Source organism: Phasianus colchicus, chromosome 2 (genome assembly GCF_987193195.1).
Source record: "Phasianus colchicus chromosome 2, bPhaCol1.hap1.1, whole genome shotgun sequence".
In the NCBI taxonomy this organism is placed as follows: Eukaryota; Metazoa; Chordata; class Aves; order Galliformes; family Phasianidae; genus Phasianus; species Phasianus colchicus.
This window is the reverse complement of record NC_143437.1, coordinates 104,859,857-104,883,525: the sequence shown is the minus strand read 5'-3', so window position 1 is coordinate 104,883,525 and position 23,669 is coordinate 104,859,857. Positions and strand designations below refer to the sequence as shown.

Sequence of the window (23,669 nt, the reverse complement as noted above, 5' to 3'; positions counted from 1 at the left end):
AATCGTGATCGTTCAGACACAACTCGTGTGGATCGTCATTTTGGGGCCTCCCCAGTGCTCAAGGAACGGCCAATGGTCAATGTTCGGAATATGGCCACAGGGCATTGGGAAGGTCCCTTACACTGATAACTTGGGCTCGTGCATATGCTTGTATTCCCACAGGGACTGGCCCTACGTGGGTTCCAGCATGATACGTTCGGCCTCATCTCGAGGCAGAAAATAGCATCCAGCCTTTATAATGACTGGGATTGTGTGCTTCTTATTTATTGGTATTGCACCAGGTCCAGTAAGGCTTCAGCTCGACTCAGTCCATCTGACGCCTGGACCAGGAAGTTATCCTCGACAGACTCCAGGACTCTCCTGGATTGTCTGCCACCTGCCATGCTGCTATTCCAGCAGATATCCAGGTGGTTGAAATCCCCCATCAGGACAAGAGCCTGCGCGTCGGCGCTCAGTCGAGTTAGAGAGCTCTCACAGTTTCTTGTAGCATCAGAATGGTTCTACTTTATTGTGTTCAGCATCATCTTATATACCATTCACAAGCAAGGAATTCCTGTCCCTCTAAACAGTTAAGTGGGCCTAGCTTCTCCCAAACAGCAGTGATAAAGGATGAAAGGTTTCTTAAGTGTGATAAGATTAACAGTGCATACAAGCAGAACCTCCTGTTTACCCTTAGACGCAAACAGATACCGTTTGCTCTCTGTCTTACACTCCAGACTCCCACGGTTTCACAGTGATAGGGTCTATCAAGGAGTCTGATAAGCTCTTTGGTGACTCGCTCACAGTTACATCTTCCCTCACACCTGAGAGGTGACACCTCCAGCAGCTGAAGCAAGAAGGCCTCGTCTGCAGGCTCCACTGATCAGGTGGCCTGCAGCAGACCCCAACCGCTAGATGCCCTTTTCTGGACCCATCCCTGATTTTTACCACAGGCTCCTGACCTGATCGTGGCTGTTGCTCAGACACAGCTCTTCGCAGCCTAACCACTTCCTAACATAGAGGGCAACTTCCTCACCCTTCCTACCCTGTCTATCCCTTCTGAACAGCCTATAGCCCTCAATCACTGTATGCCACTCATGAGATTCATGCCACCTGTTTCCATGATAGCAACCAGATCATATTTCCCCAAGCATATCACGGTTTCCAGCTTCTCCTGCTCATTTCCCATGCTGCATACATTAGTGTGAAGGCACTTTGGCCGGGCTTTCTGACACACTGCCTTTCTAGAGGGGCCCTCCCTCAATCCTCCAGAAGAAATCTGAAGTTCCCCCCCTCCGCTTCCCAGAGGGACACGAGCTTTCAGACGGGGGCCGCAACATTACCTCCTCTGAGGAGTTCCCAGGAGATCCTACAGGACAGTTATGAGGCTTTTCCCCGCAATCTCCTACAACAACATCCCCAGGCCTTTCTCTGTCCCACTGGCCTCCCCTCGCTTCCACCATCAAATCTCGTTGAAATTTCTGAACTACTCACTCCACCTTTGAAAGCATCATTTTATCCCCTTCTCCCTTCATACCTAGATTAAAGCTCTCTCAGCCAGCCCTGCCATCTGCTGGGCCAGGATCTGCTTTCCCCTCGGAGGCAGGCGAGACCCATCCGCAGCCATTAGGCCGGGCCCGAGTAAACAGCCCCGTGGTCAAAGAACCCAAAGCTCCTGAGGCAGCACCAACCTTTCAGCCACTTATTCAAAGCCTGCCTTTTCCTAGACTGCTCCTCGCCATGCCCAGCCCTGGACAGGGCAGGATGCTGAGCTGAGCTCCTCAGCACTGACCAGCAGCACGGCTGACGTGCTGACGGAGCAGCCAAAAGCACAGGAGGAAAACGTGGAAGGCAGAAGGCACAGCTCCTGCTGACCCCACACCCCTACACTGCTCTCCATCTGTAGCAAGAGCTGATGGAGTGGAGGGGGCTCCTCATTAATGAAAGCATCTAGAAGTAAACAAGCGGTAGCCAAGGGAGAGGGGTCTGGCTCATCTCCCTTTGCCTGGCAGCCAATAAACAGGGGATGCACACCTACAGGAACGCTCTCCGAGCTCACTCCCTGATATCAGTGCCATCCCCAGCCTCAGCACTAATTGGCGATGGGGAGGCTGTGGGTTTGGGCTGTGACCTCAGGAGCCACATGGCATTGTAGGCAGCAAACCGTGTCCTGTCCCCCACTCTCCCAGCCCCTGCTCCACGCACACCTTCGGGACGGGGTTAAAAATTGTTTCATTTTTCCAAAAGATCTGCGCCTGCCTACTCTGCTTCTCAGAAATCAGAGCCATTCCTGGAACAGGCTGAGGCTCTTGTGAAACTGAAAGTGCTTCTCCGGCTCAATTGTTTTTGGAGAAGAATACTGGGCAAGTTTCCTAGGTTCAGGATTTGTTTGTTAAAGCCCAGCTGGCTTCCTGACCTTTCCTGAGGATGCTGTGACACCGTTGTAAGCTCTTGGCAGGTACCTGCAACCTGGGAGCTCCCAGCACACTTGCGGTCTCTCTCAGGACAAAGTGCCTGCAGGGTTCACAGAACCCCAGGGTGCTTTGGGCTGGACCAAGAAAACTCTGGGTCCCCCTGGTCCCTCCCCTGCCCCTGAAGGGCTGCCCAGAGCAGGGAGCCCATAACCACGGCCAGGAACTGTGGCAGATCCCCCAGGAGGAGCCCCCACTGCTCTCTGCTCCCTGTGCCAGGGCTCTGGCACCCACCTTGCACTGCAGTGCTGCTGATGGGCAGCTGCTGGGCTCCAGGCTGTGCCCCATGGCTGCCGGAGCAGAACCTGGATCCAATCCCTTGCACATCCTGCGAGGATTTTTGTGGCCCGATCTTGGTGAGCTTCCCCCGCTCCGGGCCGAGCAGCCCCAGCTCTCTCAGCTCTCCTCCCAGCACTGCTACTCCAGGCCCCAAAGCATCTTCATGGCCCTTTTCTGGGTTCACACCAGGTTGTCCCAAACATTATAAATATTCCAATGATTTGGTGGTTGTGCTGTCACATGGATAAGGAATTGACTGCATGGCCATATCCGAAGATTTCCAGGCAGCATCTCATCCAGCAGCTGCCAAGTTTCACTTCCAGCTGCAGCTTCAGGGAGGAGAAGGCTTCCCCTGCCCCACCAAGCAGGAAGCTGCAGCCTGTGCAGAGGCTCTGAGCTATATAAGAGCAGGGTCAGAGCCAGACTCAGAAAGCACTGGGGCTGTGGAGCACCAAAAATGCAGGTAGGGCCTGGCTGAGGTGCCTGGGGTGGGGCAGGGGCACTCACACCCACTGGGAGCCCCTTTGTGCTCTGCTTGGTGCTTCATGTTATGGTGCTGGGCTGAGAGGGATGGCAGGAAAGAGGGGATTGTGGCAGGGGGCAAAGGGGCTGTGCTGTGGGGGCTGTGATGGCAGTGGCTGCACTGGGGGGCAGGGAGGAGTGGAGAAGGGAAGCATGAAGGACTCGGCACCCAGATCAGGGGCTGAACGTGGCAGAGATGGAAGCACAAGGAGCACTGGGAGGGAAGGGCAGCGCAAGGGTGGATTGGAAGCAGATCCCCAAGACAGAACTGGGAGGGCTGTGGAGCACAGCCCACACAGAGCCCTGCAGCTATGTGGCCCCACGCTGCGTGCTGGCGTGCTGCACTCATTGCAGCGTTAAGAGCTCAGTGCAGCATTGCTGGACGTGTGTCATGGTGCACACCACTTTGGGACCGTTGTTGACAGCTGTGTCTGTGCAACATGCCGTGCACACATACGCCCTTCTTATCTTTGCTTTCAGTGGGGTTCCCCATAGAGGGACTTGTCTTGTTGCTGAGCCTATATATACAATGCTGCCTTCCCTTCCCTACCCCTTCTGTGCCCTGCCAAGATGTGTTCCAGGCTCTATTAACCATTATTTTATGAATGGCCAAGGGAAGACTGGCTTGCTGGGTTTTCTGATTCTCAGAAATCAGAGCCATTCCTAGAAGAGGCTCATGTCCTTGTGAAACTGAAAGTGCTTCTCCGGCTCAGTTGTTTTCAGAGAAGAATACCCGACAAGTTTCCTAAGTTCAGGATTTGTTTGTTAAAGCCCAGCTGGCTTCCTGACCTTTCCTGAGGATGGGGGATGCAGAGAGGTGACGCCTTTGTAAGCCCTTGGAAGGAACCTGCAACCTGGGAGCTCCCAGCAGCTTGCGGTCTCTCTCAGGACAAAGTGCCTGCAGGGTTCACAGAACCCCAGGGTGCTTTGGGCTGGACCAAGATAACTCTGGGTCCCCCTGGTCCCTTCCCTGCCCCTGAAGGGCCACCCAGAGCAGGAAGCCTTGCACCAGAACCCAAGGATGCTTGGGGTTCCCCTGGGTCTCTCTGGTGCCCTGATGCCCCTGCAGGCCCTCCATCCTCTGGATACAGTGCTCCTCCAACACCACACCAGTGCTGGTCATATTCCTACAGCTCCCTCCGTGTGCTTCCACCGTGGCCCTGCGCAGGTCCTGCTGGGGCAGAAGAAGGGATGGGCTTCACCACTGCATGGAATGTATTTGTTCTTCTGTATTCATGGCTGCACTCTCTTGAGTATCTGTTTTTCTCCTTAGGATTCTGGACATTTCCTCGTGTTTTTCCTCCTGAATTCTTGAAGTGGTGCCCAAGTCCTTCTTCACAACCCTGCCTTGTCTACCAGGCCTGACAAGTGGCTGTGTGCTGCCTCGCTTGGGCCGCGTGCCCTGGTGCCCTGCGTCCACTGGAAAGCCGAGCGTCACCACCAGGAGCACCTGCTGGGAGGTGAGAGGACTCAGAATGCAAATCCATTTATTATTCTTACTTATATCTTCCCCGAGCATAAAGGAAAAGAGGGCACAAAGCCTCTGCAAGAGTCAAAAGAACGCAGTAACAAGGGGCTGGCATCAGTTCCTGAGATGGAAAGGCTGTAGCATGTTGTTGGTGAGATGAGAGTTGATTGCACAGGAAGGTTTTGGTACTGAATAAATTTCTTCACCTGAATAGAGACAGAGATGACTGTCAGCTCAGTATGACAGCACTGTAAGGGTATGTAGACAGTGAGAGCATTGGCTTCCTTACCATTATCCAGTCAAGGACTGTTCCAGTACCAATGCAATGATAAGTAACGGGGGCAGTGATAAACTAAACCCCACAGGGACATCAACTGGCAAGCTGTCAGCATGATACAAAACAACGGCACTAGTCATATTAATAATATAATCATACCTTGTGCACAGCATCCTGACTGCCTGACTGAGAGCTTTCCCCTCCATTTTGTGTTACGCTTTGTAACAGCACTGCTGTATGCATTTGGGTTATCATAACTCAATCAAGGCTTCAGGTGACAACATGCTGAAAGCAAGAGACAAGGCGAATATAGCATAATGGCAAGCAATGCTATTTAACCCATTAAGAAAAGTACAAATGTGTTTGGCCCATGGCACAAGTTCCTGCAACCTGGAAAAAAATCCCAGAGGGTCCCATTCTGTGTGTAGCTGTAATTGACTAGGGAAAATCATCAACTTTAGTATACTCTGATGTATGATTACTAACATTCATTCAACACCTGCTTTTAAAATCCCCAGAACCATGCCCCTGATTTAATAATAGAAAATCAATGGACTCATGATTCTGTGAAGTTGCATGTCGCATAGAAAAACAACATCAGAGGGCAAGCCTGCTAGAGCATCACTGGGGGCACTGTTTTTCTTAGCCAGCCAGCATCCTAACTTGGTGAGTGTGGCGGAAGCTTGAGCTGTGCTGTTTCAGGGTGCATTTGGATCTGAGAGACAGGATGTCTCAGGAGCAACGGCAAGCAAACTATGCACTCAGAGCTGCACAGAGGGTTATGAGCTTTGTTCAGCATACATACAGTCAAACACACAGGCATCCATTTCAGATAATCCCTGTAAGCAGGAAGCAGAAACTCCCTAAGCAGGTGCACTATAACTTACCAACCCTTGAGAGATGGCAAACCCCCAGAAAGGAGAGAGAAGGCACGTGCTGGCAGTGATGCGATAGGCAGTGCCAGCAGGGCGTCCCCTGCTTCAAGGGACACTTTTCCTCTCTCTCCCACCACAGCCTCTCTCCTGCTTTTATTCTTCCCAGGATCTCCCCGGGCTTTCTCCATTTGCACGCTGTATCCACATGGCCAGTGCATGATTCAGAGCCCAAGTGGAACACCGGCTTCCAAAAGCAGTCTTTGCAGAAACAAAATGAACTACCACAGTCAGCTCTCTCTACGGAACAAGATATTTGCAGCTACAACCACAAATGTCAGTTTCCTTAAAACTGTCAGAATACTTGTTCCATCCCAGGATCATTCTTCAGTCAGGAGTCTTTAGATCCCTGACATAGGTGCCAATTGAAGGGAGCAGTGAACCAAACTATTTGTTGTGCAGTATCCCACAATTCTATATTGCAATCCCATGTGGAATCAAAGTAAGATAGCGTGCGCCTTTGTCTTGAGTGATGCATGGTCATATTTTAAAATCCTGAGTAGTGGGATGAAAGAGAGTTAATTGACCTATAGTATCAGGTCCAGCTTAGCCTGAGATTCCTTTCCAGGTTCTGCCTCCGCAAATTAAGAAAAGGTTAATTGGTAGGATAAATGCACCATGACCAGGCATTATGATAAAAATTGCACTAAAAGAGCTATTCCCATGGATTTTAGCATCAGTAACATTGATTTCTGTTCAATTCACATTTGACCACTATTAAAATTCAGGAAGAAGCACACAGCAGCCTAGATAGTGCCTAATAATTCTAACTCTTGAGTCTGCATCAGTAACGTAGGAAAATTGCCCTCTTTTGTCATACCATTACCAGTGTTGTTATTGTGATACCATCCAGTGGGTAATCCAGCCATTTTGTGCCACTCACTGTGGCACCCATGACTTATCTACAGTACAACAGATTGCAAAACAATACCAACAATTAAGTAGCACATAATCTCAGTCCTTATGAAGGCTGGATGCTATTCTCTGACTTGAGATGAGGCCATACATATCATGTCGGAACCCACATAGGGCCAGTCACTGTGGAAACATAAGCATATCCATGACCCATGTTATCAGTGGTAAGGGACCTTCTCAATGCCCTGTGGCCATGCTCTGAACATTAAACATAGTCCGCTGCTTGAGCAATGGGAAGGCCCTGAAATGGTGGTCTACACCACCATTGTGTTGTGTTGAGTTGTATCTGAATGATCGTGATTCAAAAAATTCAGCACAAGCAAAGCTTTACATGATCTATCTTGCTGTGTGTCTCTCATATTCCCCTTTTTTGTTTATTAAGAGTACATTTCAGTGTTTGATGACATGTTCAGTGATAGCTTGACCAGTGGGAGAATGGGGAATGCCTGTAACATGTCTAACCCTTCATTCCTCTAGAAATATTTGTATGGCCCTGGAAATATAAGCAGGGTCATCATCCATTTTACAGTATGTGAGATCCCCATAGCAGCGCAGGCAGATAACCAGTGTTGACAAGCATCACGACCGTGTTCACCTGTATGCACTGTGGCAAATATGTAAGAAGAATGAGTATCTGTTGTTACATGCACATATTCTAGACAGCCAAATTCTTCAACATGAGTGACATCTGTCTGCCAGAGTTGAAGAGGTGCTGTGCCATGAGGATTTGTCCCTATTTGAGGCAAAGGGACAATTGCCTGGCAGTCTGGGCACGTTAGAATAATGTTACAGCCTTGATCCTCTGTCAGTTGGAATTGTTTTTGTAAGGCTCTCCTATTCTGATGGATAAATTGATGAGAGAGTCGTGCATGTTGAAATAATTGAGGGATAGGAAAGGTGACTGTGGCTTGATCAGTCTTACAGCTGCCCTCTGTTAAAAGACCAGGCAATGTAGTGTGTGATGGAATATGTGTAGTAAAATAAGGAAGAGTATGGTGAGAGCACATCACAACTGGAAGAAAAGGAGGTTATCAGGAGTAGTCAGCACGGGTTCACCAGGGGGAGGTCGTGCTTGACCAACCTGGTAGCCTTCTACGATGTTGTCACTGGCTGGGTGGATGGGGGGAGAGCAGTGGATGTGGTCTACCTTGATTTCAGCAAGGCATTTGATACTGTCTCCCTTGACACCCTCATAACAAAGCTGAGGAAGTGTGGGATAGATGACTGGACAGTGAGGTGGGTTGAGATCTGGCTGACTGGCAGAGCACAGAGGGTTGTTATTGGCGGTGCAGAGTCTGACTGGAGACCTGTAACCAGCGGTGTTCCCCAGGGGTCGGTGCTGGGTCCGGTCCTGTTCAACATCTTCATCAATGACCTTGATGAGGGGATAGTGGCCACCCGCAGCAAGTTTGCTGATGATACCACGTTGGGAGGATTGGCTGACACGCCCGAAGGCTGTGCTGCCATTCAGCGAGACCTGGACAGGCTGGAGAGCTGGGCAGTAAGAAACCAGATGAGGTTTAACAAAAGCAGGTATAGAGTCTTGCACCTAGGGAGGAATAACTGCATGCACCGGTACAGGTTGGGGGATGATCTGCTGGAGAGGAGCTCTGCGGAGAGGGACCTGGGTGTCCTGGTGGACGACAGGTTGGCCATGAGCCAGCAGTGTGCCCTTGTGGCCAAAAAGGCCAATGGCATTCTCGGGTGCATTAAAAAGAGTGTGGCCAGCAGGTCGAGGGAGGTGATCCTCCCCCTCTACTCTGCCCTGGTAAGGCCTCATCTGGAGTACTGTGTCCAGTTCTGGGCTCCCCAGTACAAAAAAGACAGGGATCTCTTGGAAAGAGTCCAGTGGAGAGCCACAAAGATGGTGAAGGGCCTGGAGCATCTCCCCTGTGAAGAAAGGCTAAGTGAACTGGGTCTGTTTAGCCTTGAGAAGAGAAGACTGAGAGGGGACCTGATCCAGGTCTATAAATATCTAAGGTGTGGGGGGCAAAGTGGCGAGGCCAGACTGTTTTCAGCAGTGTGCGGAGACAGGACAAGGGGAAATGGCCAGAAGCTGGAGCATAGGAAGTTCCGCACCAATGTGCGCAAGAACTTCTTTACGGTGAGGTGACGGAGCACTGGAACAGGCTGCCCAGGGAGGTGGTGGAGTCTCCTTCTCTGGAGATATTCAAGACCCGCCTGGACACCTACCTGTGTGACCTGGTGTAGGGAACCTGCTTTGGCAGGGGGGTTGGACTCGATGATCTCTGGAGGTCCCTTCCAACCCCTACGATTCTGTGATTCTGTGATTCTGTGATTCTGTGAGAGACATAATGAAAAACTCACTTGAGTGGTGCAAACAAGGCAGGGTTGTCGACTTCCTTAAGAAAAGATCCTTCAATCTGCTGAATGATACCTGTAACATACAAAGAGTCAGTTGCTGTATTAAGGTTTTGATCTGGAAACATTTCAAAAGTTCAAGCCACCGCAGCAAGTTCTACAATTTGAGGTGACCCATTGACAATATGCACGTCGTACATCGTACACCAGAGCATCTGAAAATTCAGTAACAGCATCAGGTAGTGGAACATGCAGAATCAAAATGTTCATAGTAAGGGATAGATCACTCAAATCATGCAGTAACTGATGTTTCAGGGAGTGATTGGAAGTTTGTCCAATTTGTCAGCCACAGCAGTTTGCAATGTGAGTAAATACACAAGCATCCAATCTAAATCCTTTTTAGTAGTGGGTATGTAAATGCAATCAGGGTCAGAATCTTATAAAGCTTGGAGATGATGTTGACCTTGCTGTATTAGCATTGCAAACATCTCCACTCATGATGTAATAGTTTTTGAAAATTGGTGTGGTAAGAATATCCATTTGAGGATGATGAAAGGATCTTTTCTTGAGCTATCCCACGAACATAACAAGCTGTATGGCTATCAGAGTTTGATATTGTTATAAGAGATACCAGGAGTGATAAACAAACACGATGGCTGTATTGATGTTGCAATGATGTTATAACTAAGTCTAAGTAGTCCTTTTGGTGTTAATTGTTGTTTAGAGGTTAGATCTGAGTCTCCTTTGAGTAGTTGGAATAGAGGGTGTAGCTCTTGAGAAGTAATACCCAGAAGCGGTTGCAACCAAATGGTGCCTCCTAATAATTTTGCAGATCATTTAAGGTCTGCACGCTCTGTGCTGTTTTGCGGGTCTGCGGCTGAATGGTACGAGATGTGTTTTTTTCCCTAACCCTCACAGTCCTTGAGGCCAGGAGCAGCACCTCCTCCATCAGAGTGAGCCACATTTCCTCGGGGTCCCCCTTCTTGTCATCTCCCGACCCTTCCTGGCAGCCTCCATCCTCCGGGCCGCACCCAGCCCTTGATGGTGGCAGCTCCGTGTTGGTGGCAGCTCCGTGTTGGTGGCAGCACTGTGGGAAGCCTCTGTGCGGCACTGCTCCAGCCCTGAGCTGCGCGGTGTGAGGGAACTCATGGCTGTGGGCAGCCGGGGCGGACATGGGCAGCAGGGCGGCAGCTTCCACCAGGACAGGCTGTGGTAGGATTGCTGAGGAATGTAGCCTTATCTCTCTTGCGCCATTCCAGGCACTCGCGTGCTCACCTATTGGTGAGGGCACCTATTCAGGCTGAGGGGCACCATCAGGCAGTTGGCCTAAACTAAGCAAAGAGATATTCCTTGCCTGGCTACTCTGCTTTAGAAATTAGAGCTGTTGTTAGTGGATGAGGCTCAGGACCTTGTGAAACTGAAAGTGCTTCTAGGGCTCTCCTGCTTTCTGAAATGAATGAATTTGATTATTAAACATCAAGTTGGCTTCCAGACTTTTCCGAAGGTCTGGGAAAGGTCTGGGAAAGGAGGCTGTGAGAGGTGACGCTTTGTAACCTCTTGGCAAGAACCAGCATCCTGGGAGCTCCCAGCATGCTTGTGGTGTCGATGACAAAGAGCCAGCAGGGTTCACAGTGCTTCAGATAGTCCTGGGTCCCACTGCTCCCTCCCATACCCCGGCAAGCCCTCCATCCTCTGAACATGGTGCTCCTCCAACACCACCCCAGCGGTATTTATATTCCTACAGCTCTCTCAGGCCACTTCCACCATTGTCCTGGGCAGGTCCCACTGGGGCAGAAGGGCTGGCCTTTATTGTTTTCTCAATACGAATCTTCTGCATTCATGGCTGCCCTCCCATCAGTGTCTTTTTTTTTTTTTTTTCCTTTAGGATTCTGGACCTTTCCCTGTGTTTTTCCTTCTGAATTCTTGGAGTGGTCCCCAGCTTCTTCTCTACAACCCTGCCCGGTCTACCAGGCCTGACAAGTGACTGTGTGCTGCCTCGCTTGGGCCGCGTGCCCTGCGTCCTCTGGAAAGCCAAGCGTCACCACCAAGAGCACCTGCTGGGAGGTGAGAGAACTCACTGCAAATCTATTTGGTGTTCTTCCTTAAATCTTTTCTTCTTTAAATTTTCCCTGGAGAAAAAGAGAGCACAAAGGCTCTGCAAGAGTCAAAATAGCGCAGTAGCAAGGACTTGGCATCAATTCCTGAGATGGAAGAGCCGTAACATGTTGTTGGTGATATGAGAGCTGATAGCACAGGAATGTTTTGTGCACTGACTAAATCTCAGTAGCCATCTGAGTAGAGACAGAGACAATTATCAGCTCTGTATGACAGTACTGAAATGGTATGTGGACAGTGAGAGTCCTCACTTCCTTGCCAGTATCCCATCAAGGACCATTCCAGTGTCAAGGCAATGATCAAGGGGCAGTGATCAACTAAACCGCACAGGGACAATGACTGCATGGACGGGGGTTAGCAGAGAAAATGCTGATGGCTCAAAGTCTCCAATGGCTACTTCATAGGTAACAGAATACTCTAGGCTCTGCTCTGGAGAAGGTCAACTTGGATTAACCAAAGGGAACAGAATACATCGAGATATTTGAGGACAGCAAGTGGAATGATGTTGAAGGAAAGTAGTAGGGGAACAAAACTGAGAAAAGGCAGAAAAGGATACAAAAGGAGCTGCTGTAATGAGATGAGTGGCAGATCACTTGTCAGAGCAAGCCTTGGTCACTGCATTCTGTCCTGCCTCCTCATTAAATTCTTTCCTATCTGTCCCTGTGCAATCCCACTCTCTACCTCATGTCTGTGTGCTGCAAGAAAGGAGAGCCAGTGACAGGTGAGACCAGTCTGGTGTACACACATGGGTGCTGCTGAAGGTAGCTCACTGTCTATGGTTGGTTGTGTAGCCAAGTCTGTAGTGTGTCTGTGTGTCTGTCCTTATCTGTGTGTTTCTGGGGTGCCCAAAGTTGGGTTTGAGCAGCAGGGTGGGAAGAATTCCTGGAACTGTGGAAAGGCCTCTACCATGAAAAAGTGGTGGCCTCTTCTAATGTGCCTCTAACTGAAGTCTGTTCACCTCTTCCACAGCCATGGAGACCCAGGAGAAGAGAGCAGAGGATTTGGAAAAGGCAAATCTTGCTAAGCAACAGCTGGCAGAAAGATTTCAGAGAGAAGGACTGGATGAAGAATACTGGCTTCCCATGTTGTGGAAGGTATTGGGTGTGAAATCTAAAGAAGCTTTGAAACATCTCCAATATGAAGACTATTTGAAGCTGGAGAGTGAGGTAAGGTACCCCTGGGAGAAAATGGCACTCCAAAAGCTTCTCCAAATTACAGACAACAAAGCAACTGTTGAGGAGCAGCAGAAGCAGCGCCTGGAGATGATGAAGCAGAGGCAAGAAGAAGCCAAGCAAGCCATGCATCGCAGCCGCAGCCACAGCAAGAAGATGATAACACAGAAAGAGGAGGCACTGTGGCAAGCCATGGACATTCCCAGGGAGTACTGGCCACCACCAGAGAAGGCCTTGGCAGATGTGCTTGCAAGCATCCAGAAGCAACTGGAGCAGCAGGAGATGTCCTTGGGCAGGAGTGAGAATGTCTCTGATGAGGAGGTCCTGAGACGGGCATCAGGAGGCCTGGCTCTGCAGGGCATTTACCGAACCAACAGCCTGGCAGATGCGCTGGCAAAACGAGAGCAGCTCATCAGAGTCCCCACGGGTTTCAAGCTCGCTGGCCCGGAGCAAGGATCATTGCTTGAGAGGAAGGAGTTCTCCTCCTCTGCAGCAGAAGCCAGTTTCACCAAGTCCATGGAGCAGCTGGGCTTCAGCCTAAGCGTTTCTGCCAAAGCCAGGATCTGGGGGTTCAGTGCTGTAAAAGGTGAAGATTACAGCAGCTCCTCACACAAGGAAGACACTCACCACTCACATTCAGAGCAGACATACATTTGTACCACCAAGTACCAGTACACCCCTCTGGCCTCCTGCTACTTCCAAAAGGACCAGCTTCGCCTCTCAGATGGGGCCCTGAGGGAGCTGCAACGCATCGAGGAGCTTCTGAGCATCACCCAGGAGGCAGACAGGCTCAACATGCTGAAGAACAGGTGTGCCAGCTTCTTCAGCAGGTTTGGGTCCCACGTCAACCAGGGACCCCTCCACTTTGGGGGCATATTCTGGTGGAAAGCATCTTCCGAAGGATTCAGGGAAGAGCAAAGGGAAGAGATGAAGCAACAAACATCTGAAGCACTAAAATGCTTTGTCAGGGCAAGCTTCAGCAGCTTTGCTGGCAGTGTGGGAGTGAATGTGGAAGTTTCAAAGTCCAGCTCACAAGCATCACTTGGGAGAAGCGATAGAGGCAGCAGCCACACAGCGATTCAGCTCTCTGTGACCAACACAGGGGGTCCATCAGAGACAGATTGCCTTGCCCAGTGGACGTGTGGGCTTGTGGCGAGTAACACAACCTGGTGTGTTATCGACAGGGGCTTTCAGCTGATCCCAGTGTGGGACATAATCCTGTCCAACCACAGCGGTGATTTTAAATCCACCTATCAGATGAGCAGCAGCCTCAGGGCTGCATATGAAGTACTCACAAATCACAGTGTTGGCACAGTGTTTGGAGAGGAACTGGCCAGTGCCGTGGAAGAGGCCAGAGTTTTCCTGGAGCACGTGAAGACATGGGAGGTCACTGGGGATGAAAGGAAACTGCTTACGTTGACAGATTTCAAACAGGCTCTGAATGAAAAAACAAAAAATCCCAGTGTCTGGATCAATGTATGCCTGACACATAAGGCATTGCAGGAGTTCCTGGTGAATACCGTTCTGTTTTGCCAAAAATCGCCTCCAGAAAACATCACCTACATGAAATCTCTGATGCAGTGCCTGCTGGATCCTCACATCTATTCTGTTAAGAACTTCCCTAGGGCTTCCTTCATTATGCAATGGATTTTCAACACTGAGCACACGTTTCCCAAAACTCCCAATATTTCTGAGATTCAGGATCTCATCAAGACACTGCTGCAAATGAAGGACCACATTCAGGAAGTCACCTACTCCCCAGCCACCTCTGTATCTGCCATTCATGAAGCAAAGATCAAAGCCACCCTGACTGTAAGCCTGGCTGTTTATTCTTTGCTCCAGTATTTGAAGGAAAGGGCAGAGAAAGACACAGAACTCTTAGTGCTCTTAGTTACAACCGCAATAGGATACCAAGTAGAAAGCAGCACTTTTCAGTACCTCCTTGGTTGTCCAGAAATTCACTTCATGGCCAAGGAAATGCAAACAGCATATGATGAGTATCAGAGCCTGAAGGAGCAGGATGTTTACAGAGCCCAGGCCTTCCTGCTCTTCACAGGCCTCACCATAACATCTGAAAGCAGTGAGGTGTCCCCTGAGCAGAAGACTGACCGCTTAGTGTTCATGGAAGAGAAGATGAAGAACTCATGGTGTGCACAGATAGAAGATCTCCTCAAGAGACAGAATGCCTTCAGAGACTGGGAGGGGCTGGAAAGAGACTTGCAATCCTACATCAGAGGGCAATTGGAGAACACCTCTGTTGATCTGAAGAAACACAGCATAATCAAAGACATGGAAGAGACTTTGCAAGGAATACCGCCTTGCAGTCCATGCAAACTCCAGTCAGATGACAGCAAATCCAAAAGTAATCAAGCCAGTGCAAACCCAGAGTTCCTCAACTTACTTAAGCGCCTTGGGCTAGAAAGATACTATCCAAGAAAAATGGGGTTGGAAGACTTCCACATCATACACAAGACATCTGTACGTGACAGCCAGCCCAGCAAGGAGAGTGAACTCCCATTTTACTTCCTTCAAAAGCTATTGTGTGTGGACTACAGCGTGAGGTACCTGACTTGCAAGGATGAGAGTAAGCCAGAAGTCACTCCTGCACCCAAAGCCACAGAGGAAGAGCCCTCTGATTCCTTTGATGACTTTTTCAGTGATTTGGATGAAGGAGCCCCTGAATCTGCAACTAGGGAGAGCCACGTGCACCCTATGGACCTCCAGATGGCCATTTTTCATTGTGCCAATGATTTCATGAGGCAGTACATTGCATCAAAGCTTGCCTTCTGCCAGTTTGCACTCCCCCTCCTGATCCCCAACCCATGCACTTCAGAGATTGAGTTCCCTCTCTGGTCCCTCAGCCAAATCAAAAAGAGCTGGAAAGGAACAGCAAAATCGGGAGAGACAATGAAATGTAGCAGCTACACAAACAAACTCATTTATCAGGCAGAGACACCCATCGTGTCCTTCATACGCATCGGCAGCTCTCCTTCCTCTTCCAAGTCTCAGCTCCTGAACGCTCTGCTGAGCAAACAAAAACACGACACGTTTTTCCATCGGCATTGCAAAGGCAGCACCAAGGATTGCTTGCTGATGAAAGGTGTGGTGGAGATCTCCTGGTACTGTCCCCGTGGTAGCAACGATGACAGTTTTGACAGCTGTGTTGCTTTCTGTAACCTGCATGGAGATGCCAGGGATCACGAGACACAGCTGGGCTTCTTGCAGGAGATCTCTGCTGTGAACATGGTTCTCGTTTCTGAGACTGATCAGGGTGATAAGAAAGGCAGGAAAATTTTACAGGACCTGTGGCAGTCTCAGAGGCCCTTGGTTTGTCTTTTCACTGAGAAAGAGAACATTGCAGCTGGCCGATCTAGCCAGAACATAAGAATAGGTATCAAGAACAGGAACGAAGCAGAATTAATGGGCAAGCTGACAAAAACAATCCGAGATCTCCTGGAGGGCTCAAGCACACTCTGTAGCCTCGATATGTGTCTGGGCACAGCTCGCCAGCACGGCTTCCTGGTCGATGAAGATGCAGAAGCATGTGTGATAGCCAAAGAAAAGGCAAACGAGCTGGTGAAGCTGCTGAAGGGAGAGCAGCTGACTGAGATCAAATCAAAGCTACTGCCTCTTCAAGGAAAACTGTGGTACAATTGGTGTAAAAAGGATAAAGAACTCACTTGCTTACAAGAGAAGAGGAACAAGAGCATAGAACATCATCGGAGTCAAATTGAATGTGACAAAGCTGCAATAAGAAAAAAGCAACTGGACAAAGCATTTCCCCTCAATCAGCTGATGGAATCATTCCTTGGCTTTCTCCAGTCACAGACAGTCAACACCAAGAAATATTTCCTGCAGTGGATGAAGATATTCATGGACGACCTGTCCTCCGATCGCCTTGATGGACTGAAGAGAGAGTATCATCAGTTATGGTCTCAAACCCGGGCAATAAAGAAAAGCAATGAAGAAAACAATCCCAAAACTGTAATGATGAAAAGGTTAGATTCCCTTTCCAATGAAATCAATGATTCATCCGTTGGCCTTGAGCATATTTTGAGAGAGGTAGGGCAGATTTACGAAGCTCTTGAATCAACAAACTCCAAAGATGTATGTATTCTCAAACTACCTGAAATTGCAGCTGATCTGATGGTTTCAGGGTATCCCATTGAGCTGATGGATGGTGATGTTTCTTATGTACCCTTACAATGGGTTGCAGCAATCTTTGACAGGTTAATTGAGAAGTTAGGTGACAAGCGAGTCTTTGTCCTCTCCGTGCTTGGCATCCAGAGCACAGGGAAGTCAACCCTACTGAACGCCATGTTTGGTCTCCAGTTCAATGTCAGTGCCGGCAGATGCACCCGGGGAGCTTTTATGCAGCTCGTTAAAGTGGACGAGAAACTACAGCAGGATGTGAACTTTGATTACATGCTGGTTGTGGACACGGAAGGTCTTCGTGCCATAGAGATGGCCAATAAGCACTCACTGAATCATGACAACGAGCTGGCCACCTTTGTCATTGGCATTGGCAACATGACTCTGATCAACATCTTTGGAGAGAACCCTTCCGAAATGCAAGACATCCTTCAGATTGCAGTGCAGGCTTTTCTGAGGATGAAGCAAGTCAAGCTTTCCCCAAGCTGCCTGTTTGTACATCAAAATGTGGGCGAAATAACAGCAAAGGAACAGAACATGGAAGGACAAAGGCGTCTGCAGCAGAAACTGGATGAAATGACAGTGACAGCAGCCCAGCAGGAATTCTGTGACATCACCTGCTTCAGTGATGTCATCCGCTTTGACGTGAACACCCACATTCATTACTTTGCTCACCTGTGGGAGGGTAACCCGCCAATGGCACCACCCAACCCCACCTACAGCCAGAACGTCCAGCAATTAAAGAGCAAAATTCTCCAAGACGCCAAGAAGGAATCTCCGGGCAGTGTTCTGAGGCTCTCCAGCTTGAAAGTTCGTATTAGTGACCTGTGGAACGCCTTGCGGAATGAAAACTTCATTTTCAGCTTTAAGAACTCAGTGGAGATTGCTGCATACAAGAAACTGGAAACCTCCTTTAGTCAGTGGACCTGGAAACTGAGAAGGCACGTCTTTGACTTGCAAATGCAACTGGACAATAAGGTTCGGAATGGAGAGCTGGAGAAAGTCACCAGGAAAAAGCTTGAAAATCTGGTGCAAGAAACAAGTGATGCCATCACCAAAGACGTGGAGAAGTTCTTCAGTGAAGACAGAGACTGTGAGATACTGATTCAGTGGAAAACTAGCACGGAACTGAAGCTGAAAGAACTAAAAGCGTCCCTTCTTGATGAAACCAAGAGGAAGTTTGAGAAACTTCTAGAAGTAAAGAAGAACCAGAGTAGACTGGATGAGAGGAAATCTGAATATGAAAGTGAGCTCCTGAAAAAGAGCAGGGAGCTGGCTCTGTCTTTAAAAAGCCAGGAATTAAGTGAACAAGAATTGAGAAACAACTTTAATTCCCTCTGGATGACCTGGGTTACTGAAGTGGCTTCTAACGCTCCCCCTCTGGAAGAGGTGGACATCGATGTGGAAATAGAAAATGTCCTTCTCAAACACTTTAAGAAGCGTTCAAATGTAGCTGATCGAAACTTGAAATTTTCCAAGCAGACCACCTTTTCACTTGATGAGAAGAAACACATATCCCAGAAAAAGGTTTGGGGCTTTGTTTCGTTAAGGTTTGGTGAGTCTGATTTGAGCAGCTTACAGCACATTACAGAACGCATCATAAGGCGTGTGAAGGAAAACATTGACCAGAAAGAAAAGGACAAAATGGATTACAGTCACACTTTTATTCATGAAATACTAAATGAAGTACAGGAAGGTATGAAAACTGTCCCTAGCTCGGAAAAATGTCATTTTACAAAAGATTACGAGATAGATCTTTCAGTGTATCTGTGCAGAATGGCAGCAGCCAGGTTTAAAGACATGCACGCAGCCTTCAGGAAAGCAAATGACCCAGTCACCTTCCTGGAGAGCAAGAGAGAAGATTTCTTCAAATGTTTCCAGATTTCTTGCCAAGGTGCCACTTCTATCACAACATTTGCTGATTTCCTGTGCAGCAAGATCGACCCAGGTCTTCGCCTGGCCATCTATGACAAGACAGCTCTTGTCATAGCTGAACGTATGAGGAGTGAAATACCAGATTTCAATAGCAGTAGAGCCAATCTGGAAGTTTGCATACTGAAATACCTGGCACAAGAAGAAAATTTTGAAAAATTCAAGCTGTACATTTGTTCCCCAGCAGACTTTTTGGAGAGTTATATTCAGACACGTGTTGAGACATACTGTTTAGATGAGAACAGTCGACTGGTGATGTTTTTAAATGAAACTCTTACCCAGTACTATGAAAAAATTCAGAAAGCTGTGTTTACATCAACGACAGTTGTCAAAGACAGAATAGGCAGTAATAAGATAATCTCTCTTTGGCTGGATGTATTCTGCAGAGAACTTGGAGGGGACCTAAGATTGCCCAGGAGTGACCTGGTTGGCATTGAACATCTGGAGATAACAGACATAGAGTTCCTGAATAACGCCATGACGGAGGCACTTTCTCCCCTGAGAGATCGTCTCAAGGAAGAGTTTGCTCATGCTGATTTGAGCTCATTTGAAAAGCAGCCTCACACAATACTGCTGGAACACTTTCCAGGGTGCAAGGAGCAGTGTCCATTTTGTGGGGCAGTTTGCACAAGCACTGTACCAAACCATGATGGAGACCACCAGCTTGTCTTCCATCGTCCAGAAGTTTTGGGCAGATACAAATGGCGTAACACAGACAACCTTGTCATTGATATTTGCTCTAGCAGTGTTGCCAGTGACTGTAGCTTTAGGATTGGTGAAGACAAGTTGATCCCATACAAGAAATACCGAGATGCAGGACATCCTTATTCCACTTGGAACATTCTTCCTGATACATCCATGCAAAAATACTGGAAATGGTTTGTGTGTCATTTCAGGGCACAGCTAGAAGAATTCTACAAAGGTAAATTTCATGGCAAAGGAGAAATCCCTGCTTCATGGCAGAAAATTACAAAGCAGGAAGCACTTGATGAATTGAGGTAGGCTATGCTGACATGCAGGAAAATCTGCAACTGCTCTGCATTTCAGAAGAACATGACATGAGAATATTCACAAAATAGTGTAACAATTACAGCCTTCAACAATGTTAGGATAACTGCATCTAACTTCTTGTAAAGCTGGACCGAACAAGGTGTACTACTCCTGTCACTCCTCAGAAACGGACCTGCTTCATGATAAAGTCAAACTCCTCTTCCTTTCTTGCCATAAACGCTTGCATCAGCTTTGTCTTAGGACAAATCAAAACCCTACATTTCTGCTGCAACCATTCACACAGCCAAGGTTAAAATGAAGGCTGTAATAAAAAGTACCAAGCTATCTGCAGCTATGTGAAAATAAATAACTCTGGCACAAACATAGTTTCCCTGCAGGACATATGTGGTGAGGTAAAAGCCCTTCTTGCTAAGCTTAGTACTCTGCTTAGTGATAGCGATTTAACTCAATATTCATTAGGTATCCTTCCTGTGTTAAGATGTGCTCACACTCCCATGAGCTCCTGCTCAGGTCTCCTGGCGAACTTCCCTCCACGTCACAGCCTATCCAACTACATTTAGCATGTGCTTAGATTTTGAGCAAAAGCCCCCTGTGTAACTAGCATGGAGAATTAGTTACCTCTACAGCTTCCTCAGTAGACATCAGCAGTGTGTGATGTCAGCATTTATGTTGTGAAGGCAGGTAGGAACTGGGTGCTGGTCTGGAGAACATCTCACCTGCTCTGCCTGTACTGGCACACTGGACAGTGGGGTTTGCTGCACAGTTCCTGCAGTACTGTTCATTCTCCTGGAGAGCTAGTGATTTGTTATAATCATTTGTAGTCTTGATATAGGTTGGTTTAGTTAGTAATAGGATTTGGTACATTATTTTAAGAATGAATACGTTTGTTTAGCAAAAGCAATCCCTAAATGATAGTCCTAAAACTTTCCATTTCAGCTCTAGTGGTGAACAGTCTTGTTTTTCCTCAATAATTTTACACTGGTGACATAATAGAATACTTTTATCTTCTGCCTCAATGATTTTCCCTTATGAAAAGTACTGGAGTCACAATAGAATACTTTTTTTCTTTTACCTCAACACGTGCAATGATATTTTCCACGTGTTCTACATACATTGTTTTTAAAATGTGGCTCAGTATAGCCTAATAAGCAATGGAAATCTTTGAAACTGGGGAAAAGTAAATGAAAGTGAATGAAATTGCTGCAGAGACCAGCTTCAGGGCAGGTAAGACTGTACTGGGTGAGGGACCCGAAGCAAAAAGGCTGACCAAAAAGCTCTTTTTTGAAGCCAACAAAAGCACTGTGCTGGTGCTAGCAGCAGCTAGCAGCTTATGGGCAGGCTGCTGAGCCAGCAGGGGTGGAGCTGGCACTGCCCACTCTTATCTCTGAGCTTGACCTTGACCCTTTTCTGCGAGGTTAAAAGCAGCCCTCAGGAGGGAGAAAGCTAGTTTCTGCCCACCTAACATGCCTAGTGAGAAAAGATGAGAAAAGGGTGTTACTGTCCACTGATACAGGGAGGGAAGGCAGAGTGCGTGCAGCCCATGCCGTCCATCACTGCAGCAGTAGGTGTGGGAGGTGGGTTTTGTGGCAGGACACGTCAGTGTTCTTCTCTTTGCTCAGGAGACTGCTCCCCAGGGACTGTGGACCCTGAGTCTACAGGTTCAAACATGGTCTTTACCAGATGGTGGGCTTGCTCCAAGAAGACTGTGGCAACCCAGATGGGGAGCCTGCCCAGAAATGTGGTGGTTCAGGTCTCTGGCTGCAGGGAGTGCCTGAGCCTGCTGCTGCCAGGGGAGGATGGGAAGGACAACCCCTGTGTGAGGTGTGAGCAGGTGGATGAGCTGCTCAGCCTGGTGGTGGAGCTTAGGGAGGAGGTAGAGAGATGAAGAACCATCAGAGAGAGGGAGATAGACTGGTGGTGTGACTCTCTGTGAGGAAGAAGCAGAGATTGCAACCCCCCAACTGTAGCAGACCCTCTCCCCTGCGATGGTCAAACTGAGAGAGCCAACTGGAGAGGAGAAATGGCAGCAGGTTCCAGCTTGGAGACATAGACAACGCCCATCCTGACCTACCTTGGTTCCCCAGGTGCCTCTATGTAATAGGTTTGAAGCCCTGAAACTGGAGGGTGAGGTGGCTGAGGATGAGGTGGGAGGACTGCCTCCAAGCTTTTCTAAGGAGAGGCAGTCAGCTCCACGCTTGAAGACTGCCTCCTCCAGTAGAGAAAGGAGGGCGATAGTCATAGGTAACTCCCTTCTAAAAGAAACTGAGAGCCCAATATGTTGGCCTGTCCCTACCCGTAGGGAAGTGTGCTGCCTCCCTGGAGCCCGGGTCAGGGCTATTTCTAGAAAGCTTCCTGGTCTTATTTGCCCATCTGACTACTATCCCTTATTGGTAGTTCAGGTCGGCAGTGATGATGCTGTTGAGAGAAGCCTGAAGGCTATCAAAAATGATTTCAAGGGGCTGGGAAGGGTACTTGATGGAGCAGGTGTGCAGGTGGTTTTCTTTTCTTTTCCTTCAATGGCAGGGAAGAATACTGAGAAGGTCAAAAAACCCTTAAATAAATGGCTTGGAGGTTGGTGTAGGCACAAGAATTTGGGGTTTTTTGAGCATGGGGCAATTTACTCAGCACCTGGTATGATGGCTGCAGATGGAACTCACCTTTTTGCGAGGGGTAAAAGGATCCTAGACCAGGAACTGGTGAGACTCGTTGAAAGGTGTTCAAACTAGGTAAGAAGGGGGAAGGGGACAAAATGAGGGCCACTGGGGTTGAGCAGGTAGTTCGAGGCTCAAAACAGGTCTATAAATATCTAAGGTGTGGTGAGCAGAGTGGCGAGGCCAGACTCTTTTCAGCGGTGTGTGGAGACAGGACAAGGGGAAATGGCCAGAAACTGGAACACAGGAAGTTCCGCACCAATGTGCGCAAGAACTTCTTTACGGTGAGGTGACGGAGCACTGGAACAGGCTGCACAGGGAGGTGGTGGAGTCTCCTTCTCTGGAAATATTCAAGACCCGCCTGGACACCTACTTGTGCGACCTGGTGTAGGGAACCTGCTTTGGCAGGGGGGTTGGACTCGATGATCTCTGGAGGTCCCTTCCAACCCCTGTGATTCTGTGAAAGTAAGCGAAGGCTTCAGTGATGTTGATGATGGTGGAAAAAAGGGAAGAAGTAGATGGGCACTCAATCATCCTAAATACCACTGAGCATCCCCAAAGGGACATTAGCACCTATCTATGAGACCTTGAAAATGAGTGCATATGTATGCCAGTGTATTGCATATGTGTGTCTTAACTGAATGAATGTAGAGCTGGAACTGTGAGAAGGCGCGCTTGCTTGTCAAGTCACCTGGTGTACATTGTAAGGAATAAAGGAATGCTGCTCTCTAACACCACATTGGAGTTAAGAGTGTTTTCTTCCCGGATTTCAGATCACAGTCTTTACTTATAAACTGGTGGAGTTGGACTGGTCTCTGTATGCTTTCTTTCCACTTAAGCCTCAATTGTTGTAGAATCCTAGCATGGTTTTAGTTGGAAGGAAGCTTGAAGTCCACCAAGTTCCAACCCCTCCTAAGAGCTAGAACACCTCCCACTTGGTCAGGCTAACCAAAGCCCCATCCAGCCTGGTGTTGAGCACATCCAGGGATGAGGCACTCAGAGCTTCTCTGGGCAGTCTGTGCCAGGGCCTCAGCACCCTCTGACTAAAGAATTTCTTGGTATTTTCTCAATCTCAATCTCCCCTCATTGTTTAAAACCATTCCATATTACAGTCCCTGACAAATCGCGCTTCCCTATAGGCACCTTTAGGAACTGGAAGGCCACAAAAAAGTCTCCCTGAAGCATTCTTTTCCCTGGACCAAACAAGCCCAACTTCCAACCTGTTTTCATAGGAGAGGTGCTCCAGCCTTCTGAGCATCCCTGTGTCCCTCACCACCAAGGAACTGTGGGGTTCCACCCAGACAGCATTCCCCTTCTTTGTAGTCAAACTTTCTGTGCCCACTGCCACAAAATCTATATGCAGAGTCCTCCTACACTGAAACCCTCATTTCTTTATTGGAACTGTGGGGCACAGGAGTCTCTACGTGGACTTCTGAAAGAGTTTTGACATGGTCCCACACCACATCCCTAT

General features: G+C 48.5%; 1 protein-coding gene across 1 annotated transcript; it reads left to right on the top strand.

The window, feature by feature from the left end:
* Window positions 1–2,485: 2,485 nt before the first annotated feature.
* Window positions 2,486–22,935, top strand: LOC116230629 (interferon-induced very large GTPase 1-like). Its single transcript, XM_090136497.1, has 4 exons — window positions 2,486–3,192; window positions 4,525–4,711; window positions 11,051–11,229; window positions 12,250–22,935. The coding sequence occupies exon 4, from the start codon at window positions 12,252–12,254 to the stop codon at window positions 19,536–19,538; it is 7,287 nt and encodes a 2,428-aa protein (XP_089992623.1). The 5' UTR covers window positions 2,486–3,192; window positions 4,525–4,711; window positions 11,051–11,229; window positions 12,250–12,251; the 3' UTR covers window positions 19,539–22,935.
* The last annotated feature ends 734 nt before the right edge of the window (window positions 22,936–23,669 follow it).